The sequence below is a fragment of the Haliotis cracherodii genome, unplaced genomic scaffold (assembly GCF_022045235.1).
Source record: "Haliotis cracherodii isolate W230 unplaced genomic scaffold, xgHalCrac1.p SCAF_16, whole genome shotgun sequence".
Classification (NCBI taxonomy): domain Eukaryota; kingdom Metazoa; phylum Mollusca; class Gastropoda; order Lepetellida; family Haliotidae; genus Haliotis; species Haliotis cracherodii.
Genome location: NW_027266271.1, coordinates 3370182 through 3388468, shown reverse-complemented (window position 1 = coordinate 3388468; position 18287 = coordinate 3370182). Strand labels below are relative to the sequence as shown.

General features: G+C 37.5%; 1 protein-coding gene across 1 annotated transcript in view; it reads left to right on the top strand.

Annotated features, from left to right (window-relative positions):
* Positions 1-18287, top strand: part of LOC139463731 (obg-like ATPase 1) — a 327895-nt gene that overhangs the window by 35432 nt on the left and 274176 nt on the right. Inside the window, exon 3 of the mRNA XM_071244980.1 lies at positions 346-428. Within this exon, the coding sequence (XP_071101081.1) occupies positions 346-428 (83 nt within the window). The remainder of the gene's footprint in view (positions 1-345; positions 429-18287) is intronic.

The window sequence follows — 18287 nt, the reverse complement described above, 5'->3', positions numbered from 1 at the left end:
TTGGTTCATGTCATCGTATCCAAATTGTGTAGTTTGATGCTCATGATGTCAATCACTGGATTGTCTGGTCCTGTTTTGATTGATTGAAAAAAGAACCAGTCAGAATTGAAGGTTTTAAAGGTGACTGCCCCATTCAAAACCAAACTGTCTCAGACTGGGCAGAAGGTGGGTATTTGGAATACCGGGTACTGTTTAAGTGGCTGTCTCAGTTGATATTTTAAGGTGTTTACAGGGACATGTATGAAGGTGAGATGCACGGCCTTGGCACCAGTTTTAAGTGATTTGGTTTGATCTGTGTTCACTTTTGAAAATGTCTTCTATATGTGCTTTTTTTCAAATCAACAGGAAGTCCACCTTTTTCAATGTGTTGACAAAGAGTCAAGCCACAGCAGAGAACTTCCCATTCTGTACCATAGATCCCAATGAGAGTAAGTTGAGACATTTTCTACACTTGTGATATCTTTTAGACCCTGGCATCTATTTGAAATGAAATCACAACAGATTACTGGACAACATTTTACAGTCCGAATTGTAATTTATCATCAGGTTGATTATACCAACAAGACACAGAAATACAATAGACACATTCATTGTGATGAACTACATACTTTACTTAACCTTTAGCCTGCTGAATTATTTTCACACTTCTTACCCCTGCCTGCTGGATTAATTTTAGCATAAGGCGCTCTAAAGAGGGTGGGTGATTTCAAACAGTCGGTGCCTCATTAAACAAGGGCCAATTGAAGAAATATTTTGCACATTTATTCCTGATAGAAAACTACACAGTACTATATAAAAATATCCCGATGTTTTCAATCATACCAAGGTTAAGACCAAAGCGACCTTTTAATATCGTAACATTTGTGCAAATTGATTTCAATAATCATATCTCCGACATCTTTAATTTAATTGAGTAAAAATTCGTTTTTTTTATCGGCATATAACAGAGCGATGGTAAATTATGAACCATTTCAGTAAATTTATTATCTAAACGTTAAACAGAAAAATAACTTAATTTTCGAGGTCATCATGTCGGTTGCAGAAATAGGAATATTTGGGTTAATCTGACGTGTCATGTTATAAAATTTGCAGGAAACAATTACTGACTTATAAATATTCACTTATCCTAATTTCAAGCGTTTTGGTTGAATATTTATGATATACAAAAGTAAACAACCTGTGTCATGATGCTAGCAGACGTCCTAAAATCAAACATGGCGCGCTTCGCCCGACCTCCGCATAACTTATGGCTATTTTAATATCAACAAAGTTTCCATTGCCTCTATAAATATAACTTGGCGATCTTCTCAATCGAAGAATGTTTTAGTCGTCATATTCCGATTCATATGACGAGAGAAAAACGAAAATAAAGATCGTGAATTCTGACAGCACTATTTCAATAAGTGCAAAGGTCACCGGATGTGATGTCACAGACAGGGGTAGTCTGCTGATAATCTTTCGTATCAAAACAATTACAGTAAATTTTGAAATAGTTCGCCTATCACATACAGCAAAAACATAAGTCGATACACAGTATCAGTAATCACCACTAACATGAAATAAAATGTGACTTTGACGATATAATTTGTGTATTAGTTAATCTGTTTGACCTTGCATGCTCCCGTGACCCGGAAACGGTAGACGATAAATCAACATACCACATACAAGTTTCTCGGTATCTTTTATTTGAACTTCTGTTGATATTTAAGAATCACCATTCAATGTTACGGTGAATATAAATGGGACATGATTCATATTTCTGCGATGTACATGCTGATAAGTTTCACTACAACAAGTGTATCCCACGTAATACGTCTATGGATATCGTCGATCAGCAAGATCACCCTCTACAACAGGTGTGCGAAAATGGGCTTGACAAAACGTGTTTCAAAATAACATCCCCGCATTGTTGAATATGATAGGATATATATATAAGCAATAAAATGCTACATACATATATTCGGTGTTAGTTCCACATTACATTTGGGATAGTTTTCCTTTCGGGAATACATTCATAGATTCTAGCGTGATTTTAGAACAGTTTCACGAAGCATTTCTAAATTTATTCCAAAAATATGAAGACCACCATGATTGCGTATTGATGATAGATTTGTAATTGTTTAATTATTTACAGCTGTTTACAGGTTTTAAAATTTTAAGTTATATTTAGTAGTTGGAGTGAAAAGAAACATGCCTGTGTACATGTTTACCCTTGCCAGATGTATTTTTTCCTGTCAGCCAATCCATTACTTTTGTTCACCTTATGTGGTCTATTTTATACATACAGGTACTGCTTCCAACCTGTTTTTCCTTTGTATGTAATCACAGTATCACAACTTCCTCAGCTGGTGTGTATAAAAGTTCCTCTGTCACCATGAAAAAAGAATTATAAAGGAAAGTCATATTTTCATTCAAAAACATATGTCTTTCCTTGAATACTCTTTGTCTAAAATTAGTGTCAGTGTCATAAAAAATTTAAAACAAGATTTTCATAAGGACTTTTCTTAGATAGACCTAGATCTAAGTCAAACCATGTGACAAGTTAGGTAGAATTATAACCTTATAACCCTCATTTCTGAGGTGTCCATATTTTTCACATTTTTATATATTTTTAGGACAAAACGTGATCCATGTAGATCAGCCTGTTTTGTTATGTAAAACAAATTCTTGTCTTAAAATGAGAAAAGGAATCATTCAGATGAATTTTTTTTATCCCATTGATTCACACAAACCAGTTTAAATGTACAGTGGTGACTTTTGTACCCAAAATTTCTAGTAATTTGTTACCCAAATGGGTATGTGATTTTGTAGATCTACCTAGAATTATTTCAAAGATATACACTAATTTTGGTGTCTTAAAGTTAACATACTATCAAAACAATACATTCTAACTTAGGTTTAACCAACTTAACTGGCCTCTTCTTCAGTGACAAGACGTCAATTTTCTCTCAAAACTAAACAATCAATTTCAAGGATCACAGTCATAATCATATTATGAACTTGATGAAATATTTTATTATGTGTTCTGTTCATCTACATGAAAACATAAATATAATTATAGATCTATTGTCTTATTTTCTTAGGGACAAATTCACAAAGTATTTTGGGTACAATTTAATTTGTTTTGGGTACAAAATTACATGTAGGAGCCTAGAATCTATATATATATTTACACTACCTCTATACAGTTGTCGTGTACCAAAATTGTATCGGTTCAGAGGACGGGAGGTTCTCAGAAAGTTTTCAACAACATCTTTAAAATTTGTAATGTTAGAACAATAACAATATTATGTTGTTATTATTATGGCATATCAATACGTTATGTCGCTCTCCGTTACGTTCGTTTTCAGAAAATATTTTAAAATTAAAATCATCGAGCGTGAAATCCATTACGGTTTCGGATTTAGACTTACACATTTGATAATGATACAAATAGGAGTGAAGACTGCTCTCCTTATCAATAAATAGTAAATAGTTGACGAAAAATAGTAAATTATGTATTTGCTTTTGAATTTGAATCTATTTCGGAAATCCTTTATGATAGCTTACCAACTTTTGCATATTTTGCTTCCATGTGTCACATGCAGTACGTGCTTTGCGTTTCAGATATGATAGCTAAAATTGCAAGTATTTTTATTATTTGTCGTAAACTGCACTATTTTGCTATTGAATGGTTTACCTAGAATGTATATCAGTTCAGATCTTGCTTATCATCCAATATTTGTCATTTTTCACAGTGTTTGTTGACTTTGTTCATGCCACGCCACGCCCAAACGTATCACTGACGTTTGTTGGCTTGTCAATGTGTCCAAAAGTTTATCAAACGAAATCATTTGCAAACTCTTTAAAAATGAATTTTTTTTTACAAAGATTTATACATACGTGTCAATAATTCTAGAAAATTAAGTTAGATGTAACAAAATGATTGTAATAGTCTAACGGGATAACTATGCATGTGGAGTTGTTTGTTTACCGCCGTTTCCATGATTGTACAAGTTCCATCCAATCGATGATGTTACAATTCAGATTGTTTTTGTTGACAATTAGTTACACCGAAAGTTGCTAATTTTTAGAAATTAAGGAACATGAGTGTTTTCCTTTTGTCAGCAAACAAAAATTTATGATCGAATAGGAAAAATGATGAAATTATAAAGAAAATATCGGACTGCATGCCGCTCAACGTGAAGTGCCAAAAGTCAACAATGGCCATTTCTGTTAGTTGTGTGCCGAGAAGTTAAATGAAACTTTTTTAACTCGCGATATTTTCTTTTTGAGGTAAATAAATGACTGAAAGTTTTGATACTGAGCAAGCTGAGCATTTATGCATGTCATACGTAATTTAAATGTTACGCAAAGCCTTCTTGGTAAATAGATATGGCGAGTTTTATTTTGGGGTGTCGTTATGCTATTCGCCTGTCGAATGGGTTAGACATCAGATGCACGGGAAGTGACACCTCTGTCGAATGGGTTGGACGTTAGCGTGCAGAGCTTTAAGATATAAATGACGATTGGGAGTTGTTTATCGCGTACAATGAGACACTGCAGGGAGAATAAACCATGAGGGGCACAGCCCGGAGTGGTTATTCTGCCTGTGGTGTTTTCTTGTACAATAAACAACAACCACGAGTTGTTTATTTCTTTTATGTGATATCATATTGTCTTATATCTCCCAATATCAATTGTCATATCTCTCACACTTTTGGCAGCAATCGTTTGGCCATTACGTTTATCTGGGTTGCCAAGCTACATCTATGGGGAACAATTCACTAGACACTTCCCTCTAAAAACATAATGTTGTCCAATTTACGAGGATTACCCTTCCTCTATTAGTGAATCTGTGAGCAATGGCATTTAGCAATCCCTGGATAGTTACCAGTCTACTGATAGTGTGATGTCAACTCCATACTGACAACATCACGTGACAATTGATTGAGATTTCCTGCCTGTAACCTGTTCTAATCTAATTGGTAGGCCCAATTGTTAATTAACTTGTCAAGCTTGAACAGCTGAAGAATAGATCCACAACAGTGGATTAGGCTCAGATCTCATGACGTGTAAATCTACCAAGCACAGGAGTAAATAGGCGTTTCCTGTCTCTACCATGGGACTGAATAGCCGATACCGAAGAGCATGCATTGGACACTGGTGTCAATCTGTGGGGTCCATACCATTGCCAAGAGCAGGAATAGTGTTAAATCTTTGTCCCAATCTCCCCAGAAGTGAGGTCTGATTTATAGTAGCCACAAACTCCAGTAAGGCACTTACACTAGTATTGCTCCAAGCCTATGCGTACATGAAAGCAGATACACCAAGAGCATTCAGTTCGGACACCCTTGATTCTGTGGGCAGGAAAGCATGGTTTGAAACAACTTAGCTGGTCCTCTAAAAGTGCCAATAGTACCACTAAAAGATTCCACTTAGGAAAACCTTGTGGTGTTTTGACATCCGCTATTGTGGTTCAGTAGTATAGGTAATGGGGGTTCTGGCTCACTTCCACTGGAGCCGGATTTATTACCTATACTGCTACTACAGGTAGCATTTTTTATGCCAAAATGACTAAGCGATTCAACGATAGTCATGAGATTAAACTAAATTGACTCCAGCTCACCACCACCTGGAGTCTATGATATAAATTTTTATAGGTAATGGGGGTTCTGGCTCACTTCCACAGGAGCCGGATTCATATACCTATACTGCTACTACAGATGGAATTTTTTATGCCAAAATGATTATGCGATTCAACGATAGTCATGAGTTGTATTAAACGAAACATCAATATTAATTAATAATGAATAAAATTTACTATAGCCCACGAGGATATTGGAAAGGTGTAGGAGCAATAAAAAAATTAGCCACCGCGGCTAAGGTATCTAAAGATGTAGCCAAGGATTGGTTAAAGAAACAAGCGTTGTGGCAAATATATTTATCGGCACCGCGTTATATACCGAGGAAGAAGTTTGATATTTCTACGATGAATGAAGTTCATCAGGCTGACATCTTGTTTCTTCCCCACGATAAGGTAAAACGCAAAACGTTTAAATACGCTTTAATAGTAGTGGATGTGGCTAGTCGATACAAAGAGGCTGAGCCATTAACCTCGAAAGAATCAACAGAAGTAGCTAATGCACTGAGTCGCATATATAAACGCGGACTGCTAAAATGGCCTAAGCTATTTCAAGTAGATCCCGGTCGCGAGTTTATGGGATCGATAACTAAACTGTTAACAAAGCACAATGTCAAAATCGTCCGTGGTGAAAGAGAGGCCCACCGCAGTCAAGCCATTGTTGAAAGATTTAACAGGACATTAGCGGAACGTTTGTTTGGCTATCAGTATGGGATCGGAATGAAATCGGAACGATTGAGATCAACCGAATGGGTGACACGATTACCAGCCGTTGTATCATAGCTGAATAATGAAGTGACGAGATAAATAGGGAAGAAACCATCCGATGCTATTAAAATGAAATCCGTGACTTCCGAATCTTCAGCACCGAGGAGAGGCAAAGAACGAAAACTTCAGGATAGAGTAAGGGTAAGATATTTATACCAGCCCGGTGAACTCGAGGGAGGCCTACGTCGCGCAACCGATCCCATATGGTCCCTTAAGACGTATGACATTAGTCGATTGGTTACGAAAGAAGGAGAGCCTATTCTTTATTATCTTCAAGATGGACCGGGTAGGGCATTTGTACGAGAAGAATTATTCATAGTTCCCAACGGTACGGTATTACCACCATAACCATAAGCATAGGTAGTTACACCATCATTATCAATCCATCTCTTTGTATCTAAGGGGGATAATGATGTCTTGTTCATTCTTAATCCATATATCCTATGATCGTAACTTCTGAAAGAGTTCATCTCGTGTTTGAACGTTCTACCGTTGAATAATGATTCTTTATACTGTTCGTGTTTGATATGCTTTTTTACAACATACTTCTTAACACCCTTGGCTTTTCTTATCTCTCCATTATCGGACTTCTTTATAGAATACATCTTAGGCCTTAATCCGACATACTCCGCTATAGGAGTCCCAGCACATTCATCCTTCATCTTACCCAACACCTTTTTATTTACTACGCTGTGCAGTAGATTATCTTTTGGGTAATCGCTCGTGTCCTACATATCTATTTTTTCTGCCATATCTTTATACACATCCTCGGTTTGTATTTCCATCAACAAAGAATCTGTGTCGGTATATAACACCTCGCATCTATCACCGTATTGCTTCTTAAGTTCGTTGTAATAAAAGTCATACATTAAGTGTTTTGACAAGTCGAGAATACTCATACCGACGTACACCGGTCTGTTGAATTTTATATTACTCTTCTGCATATGCAACGCGGCTAAGTCGTTATCGAATATCTTGCTTCTGTTAAAAGCCGGACTGGCTATAAGTTTCCTGAGTCTTTCTTCCTCATTAGATCTGACTAATTTAACATCAACACGCTTCCTTAGATTCTCCATAGTTTTACCGAATACCGAGTTATTCATGAGCTTATATAGATTCTTTTTCGAAATCGCTGGTGGCTATCTTTCCTAAATCTGTGTTCAACCTTATATAGGGTTCCATCCAAGGGCTTTGATCAAACTTTAGAACTCTGTGTATTTTCTTAAGTTTCATACCTAACGATAGATATAACTGGAGATTTCTGTAGTGAACTATATATTTTGTCTTATCCATCAAATTTGGTACGAGTTTTTCTACGTTTGCTAACCTACTATTACCCATCAATGAGTGTTGATATTCCGACATCCAATCTTTATTAACCATTAATCTTTCGGGAGCTAGCGGATAACTGTTATGGTCTTTATGTAAGGAATTTGGATATTCCAGGTCAACTTCTAGTATGTACCCTTTATTCTCATCATTATTATGGATATCGATATCATCAACCCACTCAAAACCACCCGTGGGTAAAGGTTGACTCATAGCCCATCCGTACAAATTGTTAGCGTCGAGATATAATATATGCATGTCAGGTTTACTCGGATCGTATCCTTCCACTAATTTATTATTAGCCTTAGAATACCTTTTCGCTGCCATCGATATACCACCTCTTAATCCTTTCTCAATAAACAAGTGCATATCGTAATCAGTGAGTAGTTTTAGTTCTACGCCGGTCTTCTTCAACAATGCATCCCACGATAGTTCGGGACTGGAATAGTACCATGCCGGGTCCAAGCCGTATTGTTTTAAACATGTCTTTCTAAATATCTCAAATATATCGGCGAGTAACAGTACATCGGTTTTCAAGTACAGATCGTGATAATCACCTAAATTCTTACAACCTAATTTATCCCAGACCGTCAGAGCGTGTTCATAATCGGTATCTGTTATTCTAGATTCTGTTAAGTTACTATAGAATGATTCGAGGGGTGGTAATTCAGTTTCTTCGAATCTAGACCAATCATCCATATATTCATAAGGATATACACCTTTTCTCAACAACAAATGACGAGTTATCTTATCGGTATATTGATTTGTTATCGCAAAGTCATCGGGATTGTTCGCATTAGCTAAATTGTCCAGGGACGATAACAGAAACTGTACTGAGTCTATGAATCTAAGCCCATTACTTTGCTTTATTCTAGATTTCCCATCCTTGTCCCTATAATGTATAGGTTTAGTCAACGAGAACGATATGTATTTTTCCATATTATTAGGAATGCACGTTAAACCGCCGTCGGTCTTTGAGATAGCTTGCATAATGAGATGTGAATCATATCCTCTAAGGTTGTGAAACACAACGGGGATGGGTATTGTTTGAGAATTCATTTTTAGTTTCAAGTTACACTCATTATGCGCGGCACCCCGATAATTACCCGTGACGTGACAATGATCTCTTACGGAATCCCCATCCAGAGGTTTATTACAAACGTGACAACTCGTTGACTTCTTGTGGGCCCTCCAATCATCCCTCGTCATACGCCTAGGTTTCTTACATGATAATTTTTCCCTGATTATTCTCTCTTCATTTTGTAAATATTCTAGGAACTTTCCCGCTGCATCGGGACCTCTGTAAATCACGGGAGTGTTTGTTTTCCCATCATACCTTACAACTATATATCCAAACCCACAAGGAATATGTTCTTGAGTTTTGTACGTAAAACTACTACCCAGTATTTACTATGGGTTTGATAAGCGATTCGAAGTCGGCGTAAATTACGTACGGTACTGGCATTTGATTACAATAATGTTCAAATTTTAATATATTATTTCCCTCTTTAGGCATATCGATCCTGATAGCATTCTGTCCAACACCACTACAGTCTTCTTTATGCGAATCCAATAGATCTTGTCTGCTGTACCCATGCAGGCATCTTTCGCAGAAATATTTTTTTTCCTTATGTTTTGTTTGATCGTATAGCACCCTGTTTAAACTCTTTATCCACGTATAATGATATTTTCCATCTTTTTCGATCAAAAATGAATTGATTCTGGGGATATGTTCCGGAGCGGAGCTTATCCTGTGTACAACAATTCCTTTAGAATGTCCGAAAACATTTATAGCTAAATTATTTTGCTTTTCCACCTTATCAATTTGTGATATTGGTGTAGGTTCGTCTATACCATCGAAGTTGAGTCCATCGTTTTGGGGATAGCTAGAAGGTCTATCCGGATTTTTGTCTACGGGGAACAATGCAGATCTTATCATCATTCTTAAACAATCATCGGATTTATTTTTTACGTTAATTATGGCTTTTTTATTCTTATAATACGGGGGTAAATCTATATAAGATCCACCTTTGAAAGGCATATAATTTGCTATATCTAAATATAAACTATCGATTTTATCCACACCCCAACCCTAACCTCTATTATTCCAGCGTTCTAAAGTTTCCTGTATCCTCTGAATTGATGTATCTAATGATGCGTTTATAGTATCGGATTCGGTTATAACTTCTTGATTGCTACGGAAATATGGTTCGGTATATTCAACGCTATCGTCTGTGTTACTTTTACTCAATAACATTTTAATCGTCAGCTGGTATTTTATACTATGTAAATCATCTAACTCCTCGTTAATTTTACTCGATATGATGGGCTTAATATCGTTAACATCCATGTTGGAATTAATATCCATCTTCCAACCTTAGATATTTACCAACGCCGGCGGATGTGGGTACAAATATTAATTCTTGATGTTGTTGATTATTATCAATATCAACATTATCATTATCATCATCAACATCATTATTATCTAGTAAAGCGATCAATTCAGCTCTTCTCATTCGAGAATAACCTCTCAGCCCACTGTTTCTCGCTTGAGTTTTGAGTTCTCTAACAGTCTGGGGTTTGTTGTATTCCAAACCTAGTAAGGTAATCAATTCAGCTTTTCTCATACGAGAATATCCACGTAGACCACGTTGTTTTGCCATAGCTTTTAACTCTCTGACAAAAACCATTGTGGTATATATGCAAAATGAGACAAATGTCTAATTGGTTGTTTTCATATATCTAAATACGTATTCTCCCCAACCTATTCCTCTCATTGATGTAATCTCTCTTCCTAGCATAAATAATCTGATTCCTGACCCTATCAGCACCGTGTTTCTTACATAAACAATAACGACCTTTGACCCCTATCCCGCATTCAGAACATGTATAGTTTATGTGTCCACGCTTGATGTAATAATTGTGTATACCGCAGTAAATTTCAACACAGCGTCGGTTACTTAAGAATTGACCTTCACTTTGTGTGAGTTCATTGGATTATGAACCATCATAGAGTGAGGGCCAAACTGTATGAAGGTCGGAGCTTGCGAGCTTGCGACGACGTTCATACAATGTTTGGCCCTCACTCTATGAAGGTTCATAATCCAATGAACTTACACAAAGTGAAAGTCAATTCTTATAATTTTTTATCACAATTTCTTACTTCAAAGGATGTAGGCCAAGATCTAAACACAATTTTATTTAGTACGTGTGACTTCATGTTTACACTGACAGCCAAACAACAACCAGCTATATCGCGGAATAAAATAGTTCCCCAAAAAGAGAGGTGACATGAGCGAATGGATGCAGAACTTGCTCTTCAGAAACATCTTACGCAACACATGTGTTCATATAAAATCCCCATTAGATGAGAAAAGTCTGTAATGAACTACCTCAGTAAGTCAGTCACAATGACAGCGCGTCGTAATACATTTACATCAAGTACAAGACGTCAAAATGGCCGACACGATAAACGTGACGTGAGGATTTCCGAAACGTGTGGCGGTTACATTTGTTAGTCATCATTGATCAACTGACCGATTATTAAAAGGTGATTAAAGATGCGTCAAACAGACACCAAGGTATATTCGTAGATTGCTGGAGACGGTCACTGTCAGCCTAGACACAGATCGAGTCGATACTGACGATAGTTTGGATGTGCATTTTTTCGTTTGTTCATTAGGATAGTCCGTAGCGAGGAAATTCGTGAACAATCATGCAGTCAAGCTCTCTTACGTTTCTCAATGTATACTGAATTGCTGAGACCAAGATTAAAGGTTCTAAATGATCAGAAATAATGTTTATGTATGTTTTCGTGCTAGGGAATTCCCAGGGATTTCCCCAGGAATGTGGGTAGTCCGTCAATGTTTACGTCATTTCAAGAACACGGTCTCGTGAAAAATGTATGAACGTCAATTTCGTGGTCATGTGACCGATCTCTCGTCCAATGCAAAAGCCGTATATCGTGTAAACGTCAAATTAAAAAATTATATAGAGTCGTCTTCCCCATGAGTGTAAACTTGCAGTTATTCATGGTTATACATCTATCATATCATTTGTCTAAATGCAAATCACAGCTACACTGGTGAGATATTGATTTATAGATCATGGTTTATGCATAGCCACAGCTGTCACTGCATAGCTATTGTATAGCTGAAAATCAATACAGCAGTCAATCCCATAATCACAAATGTGACCTCGCGGTTCTTTTGTTCCTCTGACGGTGTATAAAACTGACTCATTGTTGGTCTCGGTATTGGGTCGAGTTTTTTCCCATAAACGAGGTAGTATTTGTGCATGGCAGATTCGACATCCTTAAACGTTTGAATTGAATGTCCTTCCTTAACTCTTTCAACACCAGTCAACCAGAAGTGTTTACTGCTGGGACACCCAGTTCCCAGAGACTCTTGTGTGATAGATGAAGCCAACATTTATCAAAGAAAATCCCTGCTTGTAAAATATATTTGCTACTACATGTTATACACCATTTGAAAGGTCTGATCCTATGGTTTATAAATATGAAAGTTATGTTTATCACATTATTTAAAATAATGCATTTACAACTTAATTAAATTCGTTGTAAATAAAAAATGTACGCTAACACGTTGTTAACATCCAGATTAAGGACCAAGGAAGCAAAAACTTAACGATTTTCGGCAAATATATGATTTCATAATATCCACGTACATATTTCTGTTTTATTTTCATTGTTTACGTAATTGGAAAATCATTTTGAAAAGAATTATAAATAGTTTCTGTCATCACCCATTTCCCAATAACAGCGACTGTCTGCTCAGTAAAATGAAGAAATACCCCCGTTTTCGAGGTTTCGTATGAATAACACGTTCGTCGAAGAATGGCATATGACACATCGCTGGAAAGCTTATTCCTTCATCTACATGCTCGTAACATCGACTGTGTTTTTTTCGTAGTTATAACAAGCGATTTCATTGGATTAAAATTGGTTTCTAATGACGCTTTCTTGCTGAAATCTGCTACAAGTTTCGTGATTGGTCAATTTTGAGCACGTGACCTAAGGCAGCCAATCAAATTACAGCCGTGATACCAAGCTCGTGTTCGATAAATTACAGAAGTTTGCGAAAGAATTTTGTTAAATCGTGTTATTCTGAACGTTTTGAGCAGGAAATCACGATATATATTAAAAATATGGAACTTCGTGAATGTATCGTGCTAGGTTACAAGCTGTGACAAAGATATTTCATGCATATATTTTTGCATTCAACATCGTGTCCGAGCTGAGAATTCAAGGCGACGAAAGCTGAGATGTCATTTGACTGACATTACACGCGATCGCACGAAAAAATGGAAATAATAACTTAGATGTAAGTTTGATTACTTTTAGATATATCTGCGTTGATTTTATTTATTACTTTGTATAATATATTTAAAGATTTGTTTAAAACGTCTTAATTTTCCTCTTTGACGTATTCGATGTGGACCCGTTGTCGAAATGTGTGTCCGAGAATTTTATTTTCAATAACTTCGCGAAAAATAGTGAATAATTTTTTAATTTAACAATAAAAAATGTTAATTGAAATGGAAGATGGATTTCAGACATTGTGAAATGTGATAGATTTAATAAATGAATGACATTACAGGTAGGTCCATAAAAATATATACTATTTTGAAGTGACTACGGCTTGGCCGGATAACCGGCCTGCGGTGTCTGGGGACTCGATGCTTCTTGGCCGGATAACCGGCCTACGGTGTTGAAAGAGTTAATCAGTTTTTCATGAATAAAGTCTAATCTCTTCATTCTCTGCTGCGTATAATGTAACTGAGCTGCTTGGAGTTGTTCTAAAGCTTCGTTATGTCGTTTACGCTCCTCTTCAACTTCTTTAGCGTTTGATTCCCTCATACTGGAAAATAAATAATTACTCCCCGAAAAAGCTAGAGCATTAACAACAGCTCCACCGACCATCATCGCAATTGATGCCATATTTATATTCATATAAATATTCAAATGTTTAATTACTTCATTATGTCTTCCGGGATAAGTCCTTGTTTGATGAGCATATCCTTCGTTGCCATAGCCAATCCAATATCCATAACCATCATACCGATGTCATAACCATTAAAATCTAGCTTGGGAGGTGTGGCTTTAGTAATCATTTTAGCCATACGAGCATAGCCAATGGCCAAGCCGGTGACCACCGCTGAATGATACGTCGCGTTTACCAACATTTTACCGTCTGTAACTGGAGTAGTCATGCTTCTTATAGCATTATATGAGGACTAACCTCTAATTGAACTTGTTGTTGCGGCGGGGGTGATGTTTTCTCTTCTCCGGTCTTATAAAAGAACCATACAGCCGCTATACCAGCAACTCCTACTAGTGCCAATGTTTTAATCGGATTTGAATTATTTATTAATTTTGCTTTGCTCGCCAGTCCTCCCTTCCTTCCTACGGCTATTGTTGAGTCTCCATTATTATTAAGTGGGCAAGTATGTTTAAATTGACAATACCTAGCCGTTATTAAAGCTGTGGTGAGTGGAGCTAAAAACATTCCGAATCTATGATAAAACTCACAGCTCACTGTGCTTATAGCGTGTTCGATGAATGGGTCTTTCTCGAGAGATTTGCATAAATACATGCGATGTTCTGTCGGGATAGGGAGAAACGTACTAGCTACGACTGTGTATAGTTGTAATATAGACGACCCTATCGTTTTAGTCATGGTAGCTCCCAGTCTAGACTCGTAACGCGCGTACAGTTTTTTAATCTCTTCGTCGGTCATGTTATCAATTTTTTCGATGGTATAATTTTCTCCCAAATATTTTCCACCGGCTACCAAAGCCGCGAGTCTTTCTCTATGTTTATCTAAAGATTTATCTACATCAGGCTCTTTGAGCATTTGTTCGATGAGTTCTTCGCATTCCATAATGTAATACCTAAGGAGATATTTAAGTCTAACATAATATAATATGGCATATCCAATACATCCCGTAAAAATGAACTGTTGCGAAAGAATGATGATTTCGAACCACATTTTATGTAATATTAACCGCTAATGTTCAATTTGCTACATTTTGCTATAATTATGCTACACTTTGCTACATTTTGCTACATTTTGCTAAGCAATTGCATAAGCAGCTGGTTGATCGGTTTTTAATACGAGTTTACAGTGCTTCGTTGCCGCTAACAGTTTTCTGACTTTATCTCGTTCAACCTTGGTATAAATGATGTCATTTTCCCGTTAACATTCCTCGAATGAATCTCAATCTTTGCAATGAAACAGTGCTACTCATTTGGTTTGCTCTCTGAGATCTTTCAGGACAGAGTTGTATTTTTGAGTAAGTACCCAAACGCTATGTTGAGTATGCCTTCCGGAGAATGCTAAATACGAAAGCATATCTTTCTTTTTTGTTAGTTCTTTACTCGCGCTGCAGTCGTCTATTACGGAAAGGGTTGATTCTCCTTTGTATCTTTCGTGACATACTCGGAGACAGTCTTGTAAACGATCGCCCGGATCGACTCTGTGTACCCCGTCGTCCTTCATTACCCAATCTCTCGATAAGTATGTTTTATTAACGCTTATAGTCGGGCACAGAATAATAATATGATCGAAATGTCCCGATAATGACTTTGTAAAATATCTAGAATAAAAGCTGTTTTTCCGCAGCCCGTTTGCCCGCATATGATAGCGCAGTGCGGGTCTTTAGGTAAAAGATTATTAATAGATTGCTTGCACGAATCTCCCATTCTGTATATTAAGTTGCGCATCCATAATCACGTACAAAGATATGTTTAATTTACCAGCTGATTCCTGAAGCTTCGTTATCTGTATGGTGGCACCCTCGCTAGCATTTTCTATTCTCCTCCCACTGCCGTGTAGTTGGTCATCGTCCGTTGTTCGCATGTCGAGCCATAGCGCGTACTTCGTGGTGAGGTATTCACCCATTGATACACTTCCGAGAGACAGATCTTTCGGAGAACGTTTTATAGAAGGAAGTTTTTTAATCTCATCCCACTGGTGATACGCTAGCATTCCTTGGCTATATAGTTGATTAGGAACGCCCTCGATAGTCAATTCTACTTTTGTAATCTTGGGATTGTAGAACTTCTCGGTATTTCTTTTAAACGCATCGGAGGGGTCCTCGAACAACATTAAAATACCCTTCAACGACCTCGTGGGGACGTTTAGATTGATATTCCACATCGTATCTTTTTTGTCCCTCGTGATCTTTCGGTGTTGCAGCACGCGATCGTACAAAATGGCTAAACTTCCTGTATAATGGTTACGAATTTGTCTGGCTAATTCGGGATCCGTTATTCATATCGTACTCCAGCGAGATATTGTCAATGGAATAGCTAGCATCATCAGCAGCTCTGATTACTCTGCCGTAGTCGTTAAAAGTGAGTTCGTATTCTAACCTATCGCCTAGGGATGCTTGATAAAAGGGCATGTGGGAATCTAGTAATTCAAAGTCTAGGGGAACATAGAATTGGTTACCTAATGCGTCTGCAACAGCCTTATCTTTTTCGTTGGTATCAACACCATTTTCAGCGCCCACGCGCAGTCTCAATGTGTCCTTTTTACAAATACCATGGTACTGTAAGTTTTCCCGCTCTTTATCCGTTCTCCAGAGATCCATGTAACAATAGTATACATCGCTATCGTTGATACTCAAAACCTCATTTCCGCTAATTTTAATGGCGATTTTCTTAACGATAGCACGACCTATGTTCTGAACGGGCTGCCTGTTAACATCGGTAGATGTCAAACTAATCGTAAACGCTAGTCGGACAGTTCCCGGAATTAACACATCGTGTGCGCCGAGATTAGGAAAGCGAACCAGAAGCGTTTGATTCTGATCGATGGTACTAGGGTTATTAGTTATAGTTACAGACTGACGAAATGCTTTGACCCCTAATGGATCTCGAAGTCTACGTTGTGGGTTTAACTTGCGTTCGTATTGCGGAGACATTGTTATATTGAAAACATGTACCCTATGTTTAATATAAAAATGGCTAATTTTGAACATAATGACTTAGATCTAAGTACCTTTGATGACTTTGATAACCAGAATCCAATCGAAGATACTGATGAAACCAACTTTGGTGGCACGAATCTTAACGATGAAATTTTACAATCAACCGTCAATGATTATTACGATTCCTTTAAAGATGATAGTCCTATTGTTCGTGAATATTCAAAGTTTGAGATAGATAGTAAAGGAATATTGCGACTGCGTGGCGCTCCGGATATTGATCTTATGCATTCTCGTACTCGTAAGCCCCTAGCCTTGTCTACGATAGCTGCTAAACACGGCATCGGCACTGTTCGTGATGAATTAGGTTTTGTGGACTACTACCGACGACCAAAACTTTCCGCGAAGACTACTAAGGCTCTTCAGACTATGAGGAAAGAACTCGTTAATACAGATGATTTGGAAGCAGCCTCGATGGTGGCCTCGGACGGACTCAGAGAAATCTTAGATACCTATTACGATAATTCCACTTTACAGGTACCACATTCAGAGTTCAGTATTAGGGAATTACGAGGTCTTGACAAGGCAATGCGAACAATGCGGGGGGAACTCATCAATAATACAGCCAAGCTATCCGAAATCGACAAGCATATAGCTTACGAGAAAACAAAACTTGAACAGGCAGGCGATGAGTTCAGTAGACGCCGCGTAGCGGAAAAATTGCGTAACTTAGAAGACAAAAGATCGGCCCACCTCGAAGCGGCTTCCAGTAATAGAAAGGCACTTCGTTCACAAATCAGTCGTATTCGAGAAACTATTGATCAAGTCCTCAACGATGACGACACACTGGCCGATAAAATTAAAACATTGTTCAGAGAACAGGGAATAACAGTTGGCAGTATTTTAACCGCGTTGGGATTTATTATATCGACTTTGACTCTCTCGTTAACAGGTGGCAGTACAGGTGGTGGTACACCGCCTAACGATAAAAACAGGATAAAAGAGTGGATAAAAAAGCATTTAAAAGCATTAGGTTCAGCACTGGGAAAGCTCGCTGAGAAAGCCGCTGCCGCACTTCCCGGTATAATAGGGAGTGTTGTTTCCTGGCTATTGAATTTATTAGCTAAGACCACCACTTGGCTTAGTCAAACTTGTGGGGGTTGATCGTAGCAATTGCAGGGCTGTTGTACGTATTCGCTAAGAACTATTTAACCAAATCAGTCGTTAACCAAATAATTAGTAAACTAACCGAGACTCCACCCACTACAAGCGCTGTTTTTTCATCGATATGGTGTTGATTTTTAGCCGCAATATGCGGTGACACTTGTGCGTCAGTAGATGTTTGTGAAACATGTGGTGTTTGTAGCTTGACTATTCCCTTTTCACCCGTGATCGTTTGCGTTATTAATTCAACGTTCATATCTGAATTTATACCTGGTTTTTGTTGATCGGTAGCGATAACAATTTTATTATTATAACCGATCACTTGACCGATCTTAAGTTCCATATTACTCAGAGACATGTATAGTCCCGGTGCATAAACGAAGTCCACTTTGGATTGAGCGTACTGTAATACATCTTGAAAACGCTTTATAGACGATGGTATGTCAACTGG